This window comes from Macrobrachium nipponense, chromosome 22 (assembly GCF_015104395.2).
Source record: "Macrobrachium nipponense isolate FS-2020 chromosome 22, ASM1510439v2, whole genome shotgun sequence".
Taxonomy (NCBI): Eukaryota; Metazoa; Arthropoda; class Malacostraca; order Decapoda; family Palaemonidae; genus Macrobrachium; species Macrobrachium nipponense.
In genome coordinates, this window is record NC_087213.1 from 44,875,840 (window position 1) to 44,892,584 (window position 16,745).

At 44.5% G+C, this 16,745-nt stretch overlaps 1 protein-coding gene across 1 annotated transcript in view; it reads right to left on the bottom strand.

Annotated features, from left to right (window-relative positions):
• Positions 1 to 16,745, bottom strand: part of LOC135198616 (prosaposin-like) — a 156,117-nt gene that overhangs the window by 58,761 nt on the left and 80,611 nt on the right. Inside the window, 2 exon segments of the mRNA XM_064226366.1 lie at positions 6,160 to 6,296; positions 6,463 to 6,649. Of these exon segments, the coding sequence (XP_064082436.1) occupies positions 6,160 to 6,296; positions 6,463 to 6,649 (324 nt within the window).

Consider the following 16,745-nt stretch of genomic DNA (forward strand, 5'->3'; position numbering starts at 1 on the left):
CATGATTCGTCTTTCACCTGCAGCGGCCCAAATGATGAGACTTACCCAGTCAGTAATAAACTGCCGCGTAAACCATGCCCTAGCATTGGCGCGTCACATAACGTGCAATTTTTCTTTCAGTATCTTGAGCGTCTTGAAGGCTCGGGGATTTTCTGAATGATAAACTAGCAGTGGCTTCACTTTACAATCACCACTAGCATTTCCACATAATGCAAGGGTCAGACGGTCCTTCATGGGTTTATGGCCTGGCATCATCATCTCCTCTGCTGTGATGTAAGTCCTCCGTGGCATTTTCTTCCAAAATAGGCCCGTTTCATCGCAGTTGAACACCTGTTGCGGGATGTAGCCTTCCTCGCAACAAGCGCAGCGAACTTTTGGATGTACGTATCGGCTGCTTTCACGTTCGCACTCGCAGCTTCGCCATGCCTCACCACTGAATGGATGCCAGTTCTCTTCTTAAAATTATCAAACCAGCCATGGCTTGCCTTAACGCTTCTTCTGATGCCTCTTTAGAAGTTGATGCTTCTTCCTTCACTAAGTCGGCATAAATACTCCGTGCCTTCTCGCATATTACCTGTCTCCGTCACTGTATCTCCTGCCAACTCCTTCTCTTTCCAACCCACATGAAGCAGAAGCTTCTCCATTTCCTCATGGATATTTGTCCTTAATTGGGAAAGAATTGTGGTTCCTTTTGCTGGTGTAGCACTCTTGATGGCATCCTTCTGCTTCAATATCGTACAAATTGTCGATGTACTACGGTCATAGATCTTTGCGAGTTCAATCACTCGTACGCCACGCTCATGTTTTTCTATTATTTCTTGCTTTAGTTCTATCGACATCATCCTCTTCTTCCTGTCACCATTGTCCTTAGCACTCACTTTCTTCGGCCCCATGATAACACACAAAAATTCAATAATCACGCAAAAATCAAGCAAAAAAAAGAGTACAGCGCACAAGATACACTTTGATTCGAGCGGGTAACACGTGCGAGTGAGCGAGAGATGCTCTCGGATGATGCTCGACCCTGCGCGCCAACTAGCGGGACGCTCGGGAAACATGGCTCATATCTCGGATTTGGGCTCGTATCTTGAATGAAAATATGGCCCGAGCTCTGGCTCGTATCTCAAAAAACTCGTATGTTAGGCTGCTCGTATCTCGAGGAACCACTGTATATACATAATATATATATATATGTGCATAATACAGTGGTCGCCCGTATTCGTGGGGGATGCGTCCCAGACCCCCCATGAACAGTTAGAACCCACGAATGTTTGGAACCCCTATAAAAACGCTAAAAACAGCCTATTTTGTTAGTTTTATCCTTGTTTCCGATGCACGATAATAGTCATTAGCAGTTTGAACAGTTTTCTCAGCTTCAGTTATTACTAGGTTTAAATTTAACAGTATATTTCCCAATTGATCTTTGATCTACATTCATCTTTAATCTATAGTAAATATCTTTAATCTATAGTAAATAAAGTTATTACATTAAAATATCTCAGTTCTATTCTACATAACGTCATTTTTAACAACTACGGTAATACAGTGGTACCTCGACATACGAAAGGCGCAACTTACGAAAAACTCGAGATACGAAAGCAAATACGAAGATTTTTTTAGCTTTCCACACGAAAATTGTTCAAGATACTAAAGGTTGTTGCTGTAAAGTCCCCAGATTCGCCCGGACCACCGATAACAATTTTAAAACTCGTACGTCGCCACAGACTAGCAACCATCCTCCAGCTCTCCCATTGGTTCCTGATGCTAGTCACTACGATAAGACCCTGCTCTCCTATAGGTCAGCATCTCTCCCATGATCCCATCATGCATCTACGTAGCGGCGTGCTTTTTCGGCCACTCGGCGGCATCATCGGTATCGTAAGCACGTGGAATTCGTTCTGTTCTATACGATTTAGTTTATTAGTTCTGTTCTATACGATTTAGTTTATTAAAGTAAATTCGTTAGTGATTTCGTTGTAGTACTACTTTATCGTGTTGTGTGAGAGCTTTACTACATACGTATACGTACTACATAACTATGTACAGTATATACGTAGCCATGGGTCCCAAGAAAGTTGAAGTAGGAAAGAAGAGGATGCTTTCTTTGGAGACAAAAAGGGAGATAATAAAAAATTATGAACCTGGCATGCGACTGAGTGTGATTGCCCAGGAATATGGCTGAAATCCGTCGACAATAGGCACCATCCTTAAGCAGAAGGATGCCATCAAAGCAGCTACACCTTCCAAGGGCGTGACTATTTTGTCTAGCAAGAGGAGCCACATGCATGACGAGATGGAACGGCTGCTTCTTGTCTGGATAAAAGACAAAGAAATCGCTGGCGATACGATAACCGAGACGGCAATCTCCCACAAGGCCAACACTATTTTCGGCGATTTGATTGCCCAGGCTGAATAGACAACGGAGGAGAAGGGACATCGACGCCAACCAGAGAGTTCAAGGCTTCTCATGGGTGGTTCAAAAAATTCCGAAAACGGACTGGCATCCATTCGGTGGTGCGGCATGGGGAGGCGGCCAGCTTGGACACGAAAGCGGCCAAAGCCTTTTTAAGACGTTCGACGAGATGACAATCAAGGAAGGCTACAGTTCTCAGCAAGTCTTCAACTGTTGAGACTGGCCTTTTTTGGAAAAAAATGCCTCGTCGTACGTACATCACGCAGGAAGAGAAGAAGCTACCTGGGCATAAGCCTATGAAAGACAGGTTTATGCTCGCACTTTGTTCGACCGCCAGTGGGGATTGCAAGGTCAGCCCATACTTGTCTATCATTCGGAGACTCCTCGCGCCTTCAAGGCCCACAAAGTGCTAAAGGAGAAGCTTTCGGTGATGTGGAGGGCTAATGCAAAAAGCCTGGGTAATGAGACTTTTGTTCACGGAGTGGGTAAATCTCTGTTTTGGCCCAACAGTGAAGAAATTCTTGGAAGAGAAGTGCCTCCCTCTGAAATGTCTGCTGTTGTTGGACAATGCCCCTGCTCACCCTCCTGGCATCGAGGAAGATATCCTAGAGGAGTATTCATTTATCAAGGTTCTTTATCTTTCGCCTAACACCACCCCTCTCCTCCAGGCCATGGACCAGCAAGTGATATCGAACTTCAAGAAACTGTATACGAAACATCTTTTCAAGAGATGTTTCAACATCACCGATACCACAAACCTCACCTTGCGTGAATTTTGGAAAGAGCATTTCGATGTTGTCATATGCATCTGACTCATCGATCAAGCTTGGCAGGAGGTTTCGAGGCGAACCTTGAATTCTTCGTGGAGGAAACTCAGGCCTGATGCCGTATCCGCCCAAGACTTCGAGGGATTCGACGTGGGCGAAGCTGGTGCTGCAGATTCAGGAACAGCTGACAATCCTGAAACTGTTTCGCAACCAGATCTTGAAGAGATCGTTGCACTCGGCAAGTCCATGGGGCTGGTCGTCGACGAGGATCACATCAAGGACCTTCTAGAGGAGCACCAAGAGGAGCTTACAATGCCCCTGCTCACCCTCCTGGCATTGAGGAAGATATCCTAGACAAGTATTCGTTCATCAAGGTTCTTTATCTTCCGCCTAACACCACCCCTCTCCTCTAGCCCATGAACCAGCAAGTGATATCGAATTTCAAGAAACTGTATACAAAACATCTTTTCAAGAGATGTTTCGACATCACGATACCACAAACCTCACCTTGCGTGACCTGAAGGAGTTGGAGGCCATGCAACATAACGTCGTTCAAGAAGAGTTCTCTAGCAGCGGCGAGGAGGAGGACGACGACCCTATGACAACGGCAGAAATTATGGATGCTCTAGCTGCTTTTCATGAGGTGCAATCATTTGTAGAAAAGACACACCCCAAAAAGGCTTACACAGGTCGTATGCTTACACAGTTCGATGGCGTTAGCCTGAGTCGTTTCAGGAGCATTTTGAAAAGCAGGCAGAAGCAATCTTCCTTGGATAGTTATTTTTTAAAGAGGTCTTTACTAGCTGGAGTAAGCAAATTGATACTACGAAAAAACAAAGTTGAAAATGGTGAAGAAATTGAAATTTTGTATTTAAAAAAAAAAAAAAAAAAAATGTAAATATAAAAAAGTAAAAAAAAAAATGTAAAAATAAAAAATACAAAAAAAATTTAATTTTAAGTTTTTTATAAAGTTAAGTGTTACAGTTTTGTTAATGTGTTTCGTAAAGTTAAGTGTACGTACTTTAAGAAGTTATCTGCCGTTTGTCCTCCTCCTCTGTCGCCACTTTCGGAGATAGCCTCACTCGAAAGGTAAGGTTCTACATATTACTAAATGCATACGTATGTACAAACAGTATTTCTTGTATACCATGTACACTAATGCACTTTATTTACAGGTACGTACATATTAGTACTAGTACGTATTAAATTAGGTACTGAATGATCCAAATTGTTGTAATATTTCACTGTTTATTGGTCAATTTAGCTTTATTATAAAATTTACTGGGGTGTTTTTGTAGGGCTTGGAACGGATTAGCCATTTTACATGTAAAATGCGGTTCAAGATACGAAATGCTCATGATACGGAAGCCACATCGGAATGGATTAATTTCGTATCTTGAGGTACCACTGAAATGTACTATAGTACAATGATTGAAATACAAGCCATACGGATGTTATCCAATTCGGTTGTACTTAGAAAAAAACAAAAAGTTTGTTTCTCGTTCGGTTGTTCATGGTTGTACATGTATACACAATGAGTATAACGTTAAAACCATACTTTCATCATTCTCTTTTGCTGTTTTTGAACTTATGTAACTAGAGGATGGAATAAAGTTAGGCTATTGTAATTTGTTCTCTCATAAAATCGGATTAACGTAAAATGAATTATTGTAACTTGAACACTACAGCTACCTGTACACTGCATAAAACTTTATTATATCTTTACATACTCTAGACACCCAAGAATTAAAGCTAGGCTTTTTGCACTAGACAGTATTTATAATACTATAATGAACTGTACAGTACTACTGTACAGTAAATTCTGTAGTACTATACTGCATAAATATAATTTTACTTTTGCACCATTAAGGGATTACGGCGCCGTTTGACTGCTCTAGGGTGCTGTTAACTGGTCTAGAATTTTGAAAGGTGTGCGGCGGCCATAAGCTTTAAAATCGCTTAGCGTCGAAAATCACTTGGCATCGGCGGCCAGGAGCGGAACCCATGCCACTAACCAAAGGCCGCCTGTATTATCAGTTTATTTCATGATGTGATTCTTTGCTGGTGGTTATCGCACTGAGGCCAAGGCTAGCCTACCAATACACATCTTAAGAATTCAAGGTTTGATTTTTAGAATTTTAGTATAAGACGACCCCCAATTGTTAGGGGTCAATTTTAAGATTCAAAGGCTGTCTTATATGTGGAAATAGATGGTAATTCTTTCGGTAATAAGCAACATCAGCAAATTCTCAAAGCATACACTAAAGGCAAACATACACTTTGATTACTGTATTTTCCTGTAATATTTATACATACATCAATATTACAGTAACATACTGTAATTAGTACAGTAAATAATTTAGTAAATAATTTTTTATCATAACATCTATTCATTCACGAAATATAATACAGTAATTAGTATATTTTAATGAAAAAAACATAGTAATTAGTGAATACACAGTGTTGCTTTAAGGAAAAAAGCAAATTATTATTATTTTATAGAGATACTGCTCAAAGAAATATCTGCAAATTAGTGAAATTCCCCATGGAAAATTGTTTGTTTGTATGGTGTTTTTACGTTGCAAGGAACCAGTGGTTATTCAGCAACAGGACCAACGGCTTTACGTGACTTCCGAACCACGTCAAGAGTGAACTTCTATCACCAGAAATACACATCTCTCACTCCTCAACGGAATGGCCGAGAATCAAACCCGCGACAACCGAGGTGGGATGCAAACACCATACCAACCCCGCCACTGAGGCGCTATGGAAAAGTCAATACTAATGTGTTCTGACAAAGTGGACCGCAGAAATTTGAAACTGTATTACTTCCCTATCATATAGCTAAGCTGAGGCCTTCTTCAAGACTTAATTCACCGAAACTTGTGGTAACATAACCACCATAAATGAGGGAAGCAAAAAATGAGTTCGATTTTATGGATGCACCCCTCCCAGATTCCAAATTTTAATCCAACTTACCCTAGTTGACTTCTGTTCCAGCATGTTCTGAAGGAAATGAACAGCAAACTCACACATTACACACATGTTATCATCCCTAACATGTCCCTTGCCAAGAGGAGCTCCTATTACACCACTACTCCCAGCAGAGGCAACACCTGTAAATATAAATTGATACCAAACATATAAGCAAGCAAATAATCAATATGTACGGCAACACAATATCAATATGTACGGCAACACAATATCTATGAAAAAACTCCTTTTAAAATACTTGAAATTGTAAAACTAGTAAAAGACATCTCTAAACACCCGAATGCTTACTTATGCCCCCTCTGGAAAGCTTTACACGAGGCAGCTCTTCACCATCATCATCATCAGCGTAACCATTTATGGCAGCCTCATCCATGCCTGTCATGTGACGGCCTTCACTGTCAACCCGAACAGCTGGCAGGAGGTCCATCTGAGGTATAACTTCACGATGACTATCAAGTAGTGTCCAAACAGGGTACTGTAATAAAAATGACACTACTATAAGGACTTTCAATGCAAAGAAAACTAAAAAAAATATTTAGTGTATAAAAAAATCTTATAAAAAACATATTTGATTACACTATTTATAGAAGAATATTTAAACCAAAACACACAACTCAAATCCTCACCTCTTAAAGGGGTTTGTTCTTAGAAAATAAAATAATAAATTATCTAATAAATTAGAAACTTGCTTTTGATTAAAAGTTGGGTCTCAACATTCTTTGCACATGCATAATGGGTCACTTGTCAACCATGTGTTACATCTGTATAGTTTACTAAAACAATGTACCAAAAAAAATCTTAGCCCTTACAGAAATAGCTGCCACAATTCTACAAGGATTAAATTTGATATAATCTTCTGGATCATTTCACATAGCCTCATTCGCAATAAATGGCCCAACAATGACATAACTGTTCATATACATCTGACATTATTCTAATGATAACAGGCTTGAAGACTCCAGTTAAATTTTCATGGCCTTCAATGTTTATTCGAGCAGGAATTCAGTATAAATTTTCATCCATTTCATATAACTTAGAAAGTGTAATTTGATATAAACAGCACATTTTTGGGAACAATTTTACAGTTTACATTGCGCTTCTAGAATCAATGAAAACTAAACTTCTCCAACATAACCCACTAATTACACTGCATCCACCCCCACAGTTTCAAATATCCTAAAAATGCCATCTTTTGTCTTCCCAACAACAAAAAATCAGTTTTTGAGAATGAATTTTATTTTTCCTAACTATACATACCTCAGGTCCTTTACATAAGGAATTACTTTCAGCATAGCTGGAATTACGGCCGTTAAATTCTTGAACAAGGCGGTTAGGCAGTAACTATCGTGTGGCAGGCAGGTAGGCCAGCCTGCCCGGATGTAAACACTCCACTTTGCCTTTCAGCCCAGGTTCAGATTGAGGGGTGGCATGAGGTGGGCATATATGTAAAGTAGACATATATATAAAGGAACTCAGGTTTGTATGGTTAGGAAAAATACAATTTACTTTCAAAAATTATGATTTGTTCCTACACAGTATACAAACCCTCAGTCCTCTACATACAGAAGACTCACTGATTGGTGGGGGGAATATGAGTGAGCCTCAAGAACTGACTGGAGTTCTACACACCTAGGCTACTCCTCCTGGTTGTAAGGGCAAGGAGTGCCCTGCCTCTGACAACTTGATCGAAGTATAGGAGCTGCATGATCAAGAGTCAGAATTCTGGGCCTTTTCGAAATGAGTGAGGAATCTTAACTCATCCAAAAATGGGCTGTGAAGAATATTTAAGAGTCGGAGGCATTAATGAAAAGTTCTGGGAAGGGTTTACATTATTGCCAGTCTCCTTCCTCCCCTTGCTAGAGGAAGGAGCGGGATTGCTTCTATGATTCTGATAAACACAGAAAGGAAGTTCCATGTGTAAGCTTACTGCATCCATTGCCCGACCAGCCAGTGTAAGTTCGAGTCCTATCCTCAACCCGAAGGAAGAGAAGTGGAAGGAGCCGGGTAAGCAAACACAACCTGCATGCATCCACCACCAGTCCAAGGAAATGAGGTTCCAAGGACCAGTGGGCAGGCCCGAAGGAAAAGACAATATGGTCGCAATGAGACCTTATCTATCATCTTCCTGTCCTAGGATTGAACCAAGAACATAAACATAGTCTCTTGGGTTCGAATTCTGAGGAGTAAACTCCACCAAATTCCTCTTATTTCCTTGTTTCATTCTGGTATAACCAAAGAAAAAAAGAGGATTGGATGTTATTGCCCGTTCTTCTGTGTATCCTGGGGGTGACTACGTACTGAGGCGACGGATTGAAACATCCATCCAGGCCGTCTCCCTCCCGAGACACTCTTCCTTTAGCAGCAGCACTTCCTTCGAACACTACAAATTCCAAAAATATAATGGCTTAGCGAGACTCCCGAGTTCGTAATAACAATTAAGAGGAATATCTGTCTCTACAGTGTGTTTGGAAATTACAGGAAAACCATAACACCCTGAGATGCCAGAAATTCCAAGGAATTCGAGCATTCGGCAAGATTCCTGATTATCGAAGTAACAATTATCAGGAATTCTTGTCTCGCCAACTCTGGACCGTGGTCTCGCCCAAGTGTTTGCAGATCGTAGATGACAAAAACACTTGGAGTGTGCTCGAAATTCCAAAGAATTTTAAGCGCTCGGCGAAACCCCCAGAATTCGTCAGACAATCATTGGGTGCTGGTCCTTCTCAATTCCCACAGAAATCAAGGAGGAACGGGCAAGATCCTTCCTCAACGACGTGGACGTGCGTCCAGTAGGACCCAAAGGTTGCTCCAGGAATGCAGTCCCCTGACGCTGAATCCTACCGAGAGCGCTCTGCAGGATCGTTCCCATTCACCTTGCCCCTCCCGGCGTAGCCATAGGAAGAGAGGGAATGGGGGAGGAAGACTCGACACTCTCGCCCGCCTTGCCAGCAGAACTAGCAGCCGGAGAAGCGAGTCACGGGCAGCCATCAACCTATGGTGATGGCCGTTCCGAGTGTCTAGGAAAACTTTACCGTCTGGAGAAAATGTTTTCCCGAGGAGGGTTATGAAACTCGTACTGCAGGCGAAACGTCTGCCGCCACCAAGACCGGTCGGTCACCGTGACCGTTGTCTGGGTGGGGCTGAGCGTGCCACCTGACAGGAGGGAGCCAATACCGTCCTCCGACGCATCCCAGTCCTCGTCGAGGCCGAAACCTCTCAAGAGGACTGAAGGGGGAACCCACACCGGTCTCTGTGTGCGTGGTCCAGCGGGACCGTCACGTGAACAGCGGTGATGGTCACCCCGCAAGTCTAGGAGAGTGTCACAGTCCTTGCCAGCAACCCCTCACCCACATGATCTCGTCCAACCACTTGAGCGTATGATCTGTTCGGTCCCAAGACCGAACCAGGCTCATAGGCTCTCATGGCCGGACCGTAAGGAGCGCACTCCTCACAGTCACTCCTGTGTGCCTCACTCCTCCCGGTGTAGCCCGAGGAGGTTGAAGGGACAGGTGAGGGAGACCTGACGCTCCTACCCTGCCTACCAGCAGAACCAGTAGGCTGGGAGGACTGCAGGCAATCGCCAACCCACGGTGGTGATCAAGCTGCATGTTTGGACCAGCGGTCTCCTTGCACAGTCAGGTGCAGGTGACTGGTAGCGTCCACTAGCGTGGTAAGAGCGAGTACCTTCCTCACAATGCGCCACAGTCACAGAAACAGTCGAAGCTGTGTTCCTGGAGACCGGGGGGACCTCTTCCCAGCCTCGCCGCGTGAACGGTCTGGGTACCGGACGATCGCTGCGCGAGCGATCACCGGTCTGGCAAGAGTCACCTGAGCGACTCTTACCATCCTTTCGCTCCGTGCCTGGGTCCTGACAGTGAGCATACTCAGCCGTCTGGACCTTGGCTGCACGGTTACAAGTGACTGTACACTCAGTGACACTCGCTCGCGAGAAGCCGATACGATTCCCAGTCCGGAGGTGGAACCTCTGGAGCCGAGAGCGGAGGTACCACCTCCACGGTCCCCGTCTTCTTCCCTGAGGAAGGAGAGACGGACCCCATTCCCAGAGGAGCGGGCAGACCAGCGAAAGACCCACCTGTCTTGCCAGAGCAAGACAAACCCTTAAGACCCTGTGTGAGACTTCTTGGGGGGGGGGGGGGGGGGGGGGGCAAGGCCACCCTCTTCCTCAGCTGGGGGCCTTGGAAGTCGAAGGGGAAGAGGTGGCAGAAGACGACGAAGAAGACAACAACAACACATTCCTCTTCTTTTTCGCCAACTTCCTCAGGATGGCAGAAGGTTCTCCCATCCAGGACGGGGCTGTGGTGGCTGCTAAACCTCTCAAGAGGACTGGATGGGGTGCCTCCACCGGTCTCTGCGTGGACAGTCCCGCGGGATCATCTTGTCAACCTGGGAACCAAGAAATCACCGCGAGAGCGATCACCGGCAAGGTGAGAGTCACCCAAGTGACTCACTCCTTTCTTCCACCCCATGCCCGAGTCATGACGGTGAGTGGACTCTGCGTCAACAACTCTGGATGCACGTGAATCAGAAGATTACGTGCACTCAGGGACTCGCAAACGAGCGCTCGACACAAAATTAGTCTTAAGACTAGGACTAGCAGCAGAAGCACAAAACCGAAGTTTGTGCTTCTACGGCTCCCGGTACGCTAGATCCTGGGGACAGTGTGACAGTTCCCATTCCCGAAGGAACAGGAGAGCCAGCAGAAGACCCAACCGCCTCCTCAGTTGAGAAGACAGACCCTTAGAAGTCCCGTGACAACACTTCTTAAGGGGGGGGAGACAACCTTCTCCTTCTATGGCAAAGAGCCTTTGGAGTCGAGGGGTGGAGACATGAAAATATGATGATCTCGAAGAGGAGGATCACGACACTTGACGAGCTCTATTCCTCCTCGATTCCTCCAAATTCTGCCAGACTTCTACCATCAGGAATAGTTAAAACATCACAGGGCAGCGGCAAAGCTTCATCCAGTGACGTAACTCCAGGGTAGTAGTGGTAAATGAATATGATTACCAGCAGGGGATCAGTACACACACTCAAGGATCAGTATCACATGCTACTAGTCACAGGTACAATTCCAAGGTTAGGATAACCAATACGAAGAGCTATCCAACCAATACTGCTGTAAACACAATCACCACTGTTAATTTGTAAAATAAAGAAAATATGATTTTAAGTAATAAGGATACTCCTCTCGCATCCAAGGGCACCACCCTCTGAAGTGAGAGGAGATCCCCCAAACGCCAACACCACACGCCCCCTCTTCTACCTTTGTCCAATAGTAAGTAAAAGGATGAAGAAGAGAAATTACCAGAAAAAGTAAAACAAAGGACAAACCTCTGAAGTTTCCCTCAGTAATTCCCAAAGCCTAAGCGTAAATTCAAATGAATACATGTCTTGAGGATCAAGATCACTCACGTTAAAGACGTCTCGTCCTCACGTAAAAAGGGCGAAAGTATGTAAATAATAAAGATGTTGGCATACCTTTGCCACCGACTCTTAACACAAAGTAGAAAGGCGGCTATAAAAGTTATCACAAAAAGTGGGTTTGCATATTAATTGAATTGAATTTAATATTAATAGCAAACACTGTACGTATATACATATTTATTTAAAAACAAAAAGAAAGATCCCACCGGGAAAATTATCAACGGCCAGTCAGCAAGAGCTCACAAACACACGTCTTCATCGGAAGACGGCCAAAGGCAAAGTGGAGAGAGTACATCCGGGAAGGCTGGCCTACCCACCTGCCACCCGGTAGTTACTGCCTAACCACCTTATTCAAGAATTTTACGGCCGTAATTCCAGCTACGCCGGAAGTATCTCCTTATGTAAAGGACCGAGGCTTTGTATATCGTGCAGGAACAAATAATATTCATGCAATTGTCCCATGGGTCCATAGATAGGTACAAACTGCCTTCAGCATGATTTCTCTCTTAGCGCTGCCAACATTAGCTCCACAGGAGCTTCTCATCTTTTCATTCTGCATTCTTAATTTTCAGTCTTCAGCAATCCTCATTATCAATTTTTCTTATCTTATACATAATGATCAATCACACCTTTTTCAACTTTCATCTCTTTGGCATAATCATATTTTCATTATAAAATTAAGTTTTATACATACTTACCATGCAATTACAGAGCTATAGTTGTTAACTGTTGTGGCAGCCTTTTTAAAAAATCACAGTAGTGCTTCTATTGTTTTTGTAGGGGTGTCTAGCCCCAACCACTAAAAGGGAACAATAGGAACAACCAAGCAGATGTCTGTAAGTGGGGAGGAGGCAATTACATAGCTGAATCCCACACTGAATGGATGTGGGATAAATATTCTAGTCCAAAACATAAGGAATGCCAATGACTTCGAAATAAAAAATTTGCTTAGCACTGATACAAAGCCTGTTGTTTCTTTACCTGATAAGAGAGCTAATGCAGATAAATACGTAATGCCTCTGGCTGGTGCTCATCTTATCCTGTGGTGTCTCATGGTGGTAAAGCCAATGGTTGCCTCTACTTAGGTGGGAGCTTTGAAGCAAACGATATAACTGATGACCAGCAAAGCATACAGAAGTGCCCTTGCCCTGGGCCCAGTACCAGAATACAACAACAAGACAACGTTGTCACCAACACCGACATAAAAAAAAACACAACCCATCCACTAAAACTGGTGGGTGCTCCAAGTACATAGTACACCTACGCTTCCCAAAACTCGACACCCTATGTCAGGACGGAGAGAGAGGCAAAGTTTTTTTCCTGTGCTTCTTCCCCCAATACCATACCAGCCACTAATAATTGCCCCAAGGTACTGCAATTCTTGAACACTGTTTCCACTTAATTCAAGTAGTGCATCACTAAGCACTTCCACTAAAAGTCAACTCTAAGATAGAGAAGAGGGACAGAGTATTGTGTCTGAAAGCAAACGAAGTAGCAACTACTCGGACGTCATGAGCTTCAACTTTGATCACTCTGTCTGAGAAACAGACAATGAAGCGGGACCTAGGCTGAGACTTAGTCCTACTCCCATGAAAGGGCAGCTGCTGGAGAAGAGGGACCATCTTGGAAGAAAATGTTGATGAACCCTTTGGGCATTTGGAGGACTGTACTAGAAGGTTCTGAGTGGACTTTTTATAGAAGTCCAAAGCAAAGCAATTTCCCTCATAGTGCCATGAGGGAAGGATGAAGAGGGGTCTACCAGCAAAAATTAGAGCACCCACTTCTGAGTTTGGGTACCTCCTTTAGTTGTAAAGGAGCACCATAATCCTCTTTTCTTCAGGACCCTTCCAAAAATTACATTTTCTATGACATTTCGTATTTTTCATAGCTACAAACCTGAAGTCTTAACAATAGGATCATTTCTAGCGCCTAGCTGGATCCGGTTAAACCGCAGATGAAAGCAAGGAATCTTGCGAGATCTGGCAATGCGTGCGTATATCGGGTGAAGAGTGGTCAAGGCCCATGCACCCATGCCACAGCGTCAGTCTTTCCCAACTCAGGATGTCTTAGCAAGACAAGAAGGGCGGCTAGAGGTGGGCAGTACAATGTTAAGACCTCAGGTTTGTAGCTATGAAAAATACAAATTGTCTTACAAAATTTGTCATTTGTTCATACAAGAACAAACCTTCGGTCTTAACAACAGGATAGACTTATACTTGGAGGGAGGTACAGACATCCTAAACTGCCTGGGGCCTACCCACCAGTCCAGCTCCAGAAGAAATAGCTTCCGGAAAGGGACTAAAGCCTATGAGAAGCTAGATACATTGATATCTAACTACCCAGACACCGAGCCACGTGCAATGATACACGGGAGATTCATTGCACTGGGAACTGAAGAGAAACTTTTTACTGTCCAATAGCAAACCAACACACCAGGGGTTGTTAACACTCCCAACTCCCCCTTGCCAAGGAGTGGGGCATATGCTACCAAATAGAGAGTTGGTTATTTGCATCCCAAGCAATCAAACTATCAGTATGACTACCTTACTCACCTGTATCAGACCAGTCCAGCAAATGACGTGTCTTATTCATCAACCCGCCCGAAGGAAGAAGTTAAGGTACAAGAGAAAGAAAGAGACCAGCCAACTCACTCATTCTCTCATCCACACTATCATCTTAGTAAGATACAAATGTGCCCTGTTAAGGGCAATGATGAGTTACACAATCTGTTGGGCAGCCACCACAGGACCCAGGGAAAATGTGTCCATAGATCTGTGGGCAACATCCTTAAGATAGAAAGAGGTGAACATGGATCGGCGTAACCAAGCACCAGCACTCAGCACTATGTACAGCCAAGTTCTTTTTTAAAGCCAGAGAGGAACAAATACCCCTAACATCATGCGCTCTAGCCTGCAAGAATCAAGTATGCTTGTCTGATGGCTTCCCGTATCCAAAAATATATAGTGTTCTTCGAGACCTCTTTCCTTGTACGTCCTGTGCTAACAGAAAGTCTGCAGCAGCCTGGCCTAAGGTGCCGTGTCCTTTTAAGATAGCAACGCAGAGCCCTGACAGGATACAACAGAAGCTCTTGAGCATCACCACCCACAAAGTCATTCAGTGATGGAATGGAAAAGGAGGTGAACCTGTCATCATGCACAGAGGGACTCTGGGTCTTGGCCACAAATTCCGGGACAAATTCGATGGACACTGACCCCAAACCCTGGTGTGCTTCACATCATAGCTCGAACCGTGCAGCTCCCCCACTTTCTTTGAAGATGCCAAAGCCAGGAGGAAAACAGTCTTGAGCGTCAAGTTCCTGTCAGACGTGCGACGCAAAGGCTCATGTGGACCCTTAGTGAAACTTCTCAGAACCAAGGAAACATCCTGCATTGGAGGCTTGAGCTCCCTAGGAGAGCTCGATTGCTCAAACCCCCTTAACTAGAAAGGAAAGTTCCAAGGATGAGATGTCGATGCCTCTAAGGCATAACACCAAACTCAAGACCGCCCTGTAGCCTCTAATGGCAGAAACGGATAAACGTTCTCATCTCTGAGCAGGGTTAAAAAGTCTGCTGTGCTGAATTGAGGTTCCAAGTGGAGAAAAACCCTGTTTACAACACCAGTCACAGTAGATCCCCCATTTGCCTTGGTAAACTGCAGAGGTCGGCCTTCTGAGACTGCTGGACATATGCCCTGCTCTTCTGAGAAAAGCCTCTCACTTGGAGATACTTGATAGCCTCCAACCATGAAGAGACGGATTTTACTGACTGGTGGAACCGTTCTGCATGCGGCTGACACAGATGATGTTGCCTAGGGGGAATTTCCCTCAGAACCTCTGACAACAATGACAGCAGATCTGGAAACCATTCTGCCTGAGGCCACAGAGGACTACCAAAGTCATCCCGAGACCCTGCGAACGCATCAGCCTGTTCACGACTTGGCCAATCAAACAAAACGAAGGGAAGGCATACAACTACAGGTTGTCCCAGGGATGTCGGAATGCGTCCTCCACTAACGCTAAAGGAGCGGGAACCACTGAACAGAATATCTCCATTTCCTGTTGAACTGGGTCGCAAAAGGTCCAGCATGGGTCTCTCCCAAACCAGGAAGAACTTGTCTGCTACTATCTGATGCAGGGACCACTCAGTGCCTAGGATCTGATCCCGACAACTGAGTTTGTCTGCGACCACATTCCGTTTGCCTGGGATATAACTGGCTGAGAGCTCTACCGAAATGCTGACTGCCCACTGGTGAACCTCGATGGTCAAGGCGTGAAGTTGACATGAAACCAGGCCTCCCTGCTTGTTCACATAGGCAACCACTGTGGTGTTGTCCGACATGAGAATGATAAAATGACACACTTTCTCCCAAAACTCCTTCTGACCCAGGAAGGCTGCCTTCAACTACAAGACGTTGATGTGCTGCTCTGTCCTCCAAACTCCAAATGCCTGAGGCAATGAGGCTGCCTAAATGAGGGCCCCCCAACCTGTGAGGGAGGCGTATGAAGGCAGAAGGAAGTCTGGTGGGAGAGAAAGCAGAAGAACACCCTTCAAAAGTTTTCGGTCGTCCAACCACTGACGAAGGTCTTCTCTCACTTCCAGAGACAGAGGAACCTTTAACAGGGGCGAGTCCCCTGCCGGAGACCAGAATTCCCCGTATTCATTCTAGAGACCGAAGATGAAGATGCCCATGAGGGACCAGCTTCTCCAGGGAAGACAAAACAATTCTCGTCAAGACTGTTTTAAGAAAGACTGATGTTGTGGCGTGGGTGCGTGGTCGTTGACCACTCTCTGCCTGATATACGCACGCATTGCCAGATCTCACAAGATTCCTTGCTTTCAACTGCGATTTAACCGGATCCAGCTAGGCGCTAGAAATGATCCTATTGTTAAAACCGAAGGTTTGTTTGCGTATGAACAAAGAAAAGAACCACAAGTTCAAATGATCCATCCCTGATGGCCTTGTTGGCACATGACAAGACCCCTAGCCAGTCTGATGCAGTCTGCTGACAAGTCCAAACAGCCCTCAATCTTCTCAGCAAGAGATCCAACCATCCAATCTAAGAAGCTGATTACCTCAAACACCTTGAAAAGGTTCTTGACAAGGTAGTCAAGTTCTGTCAATGAAAA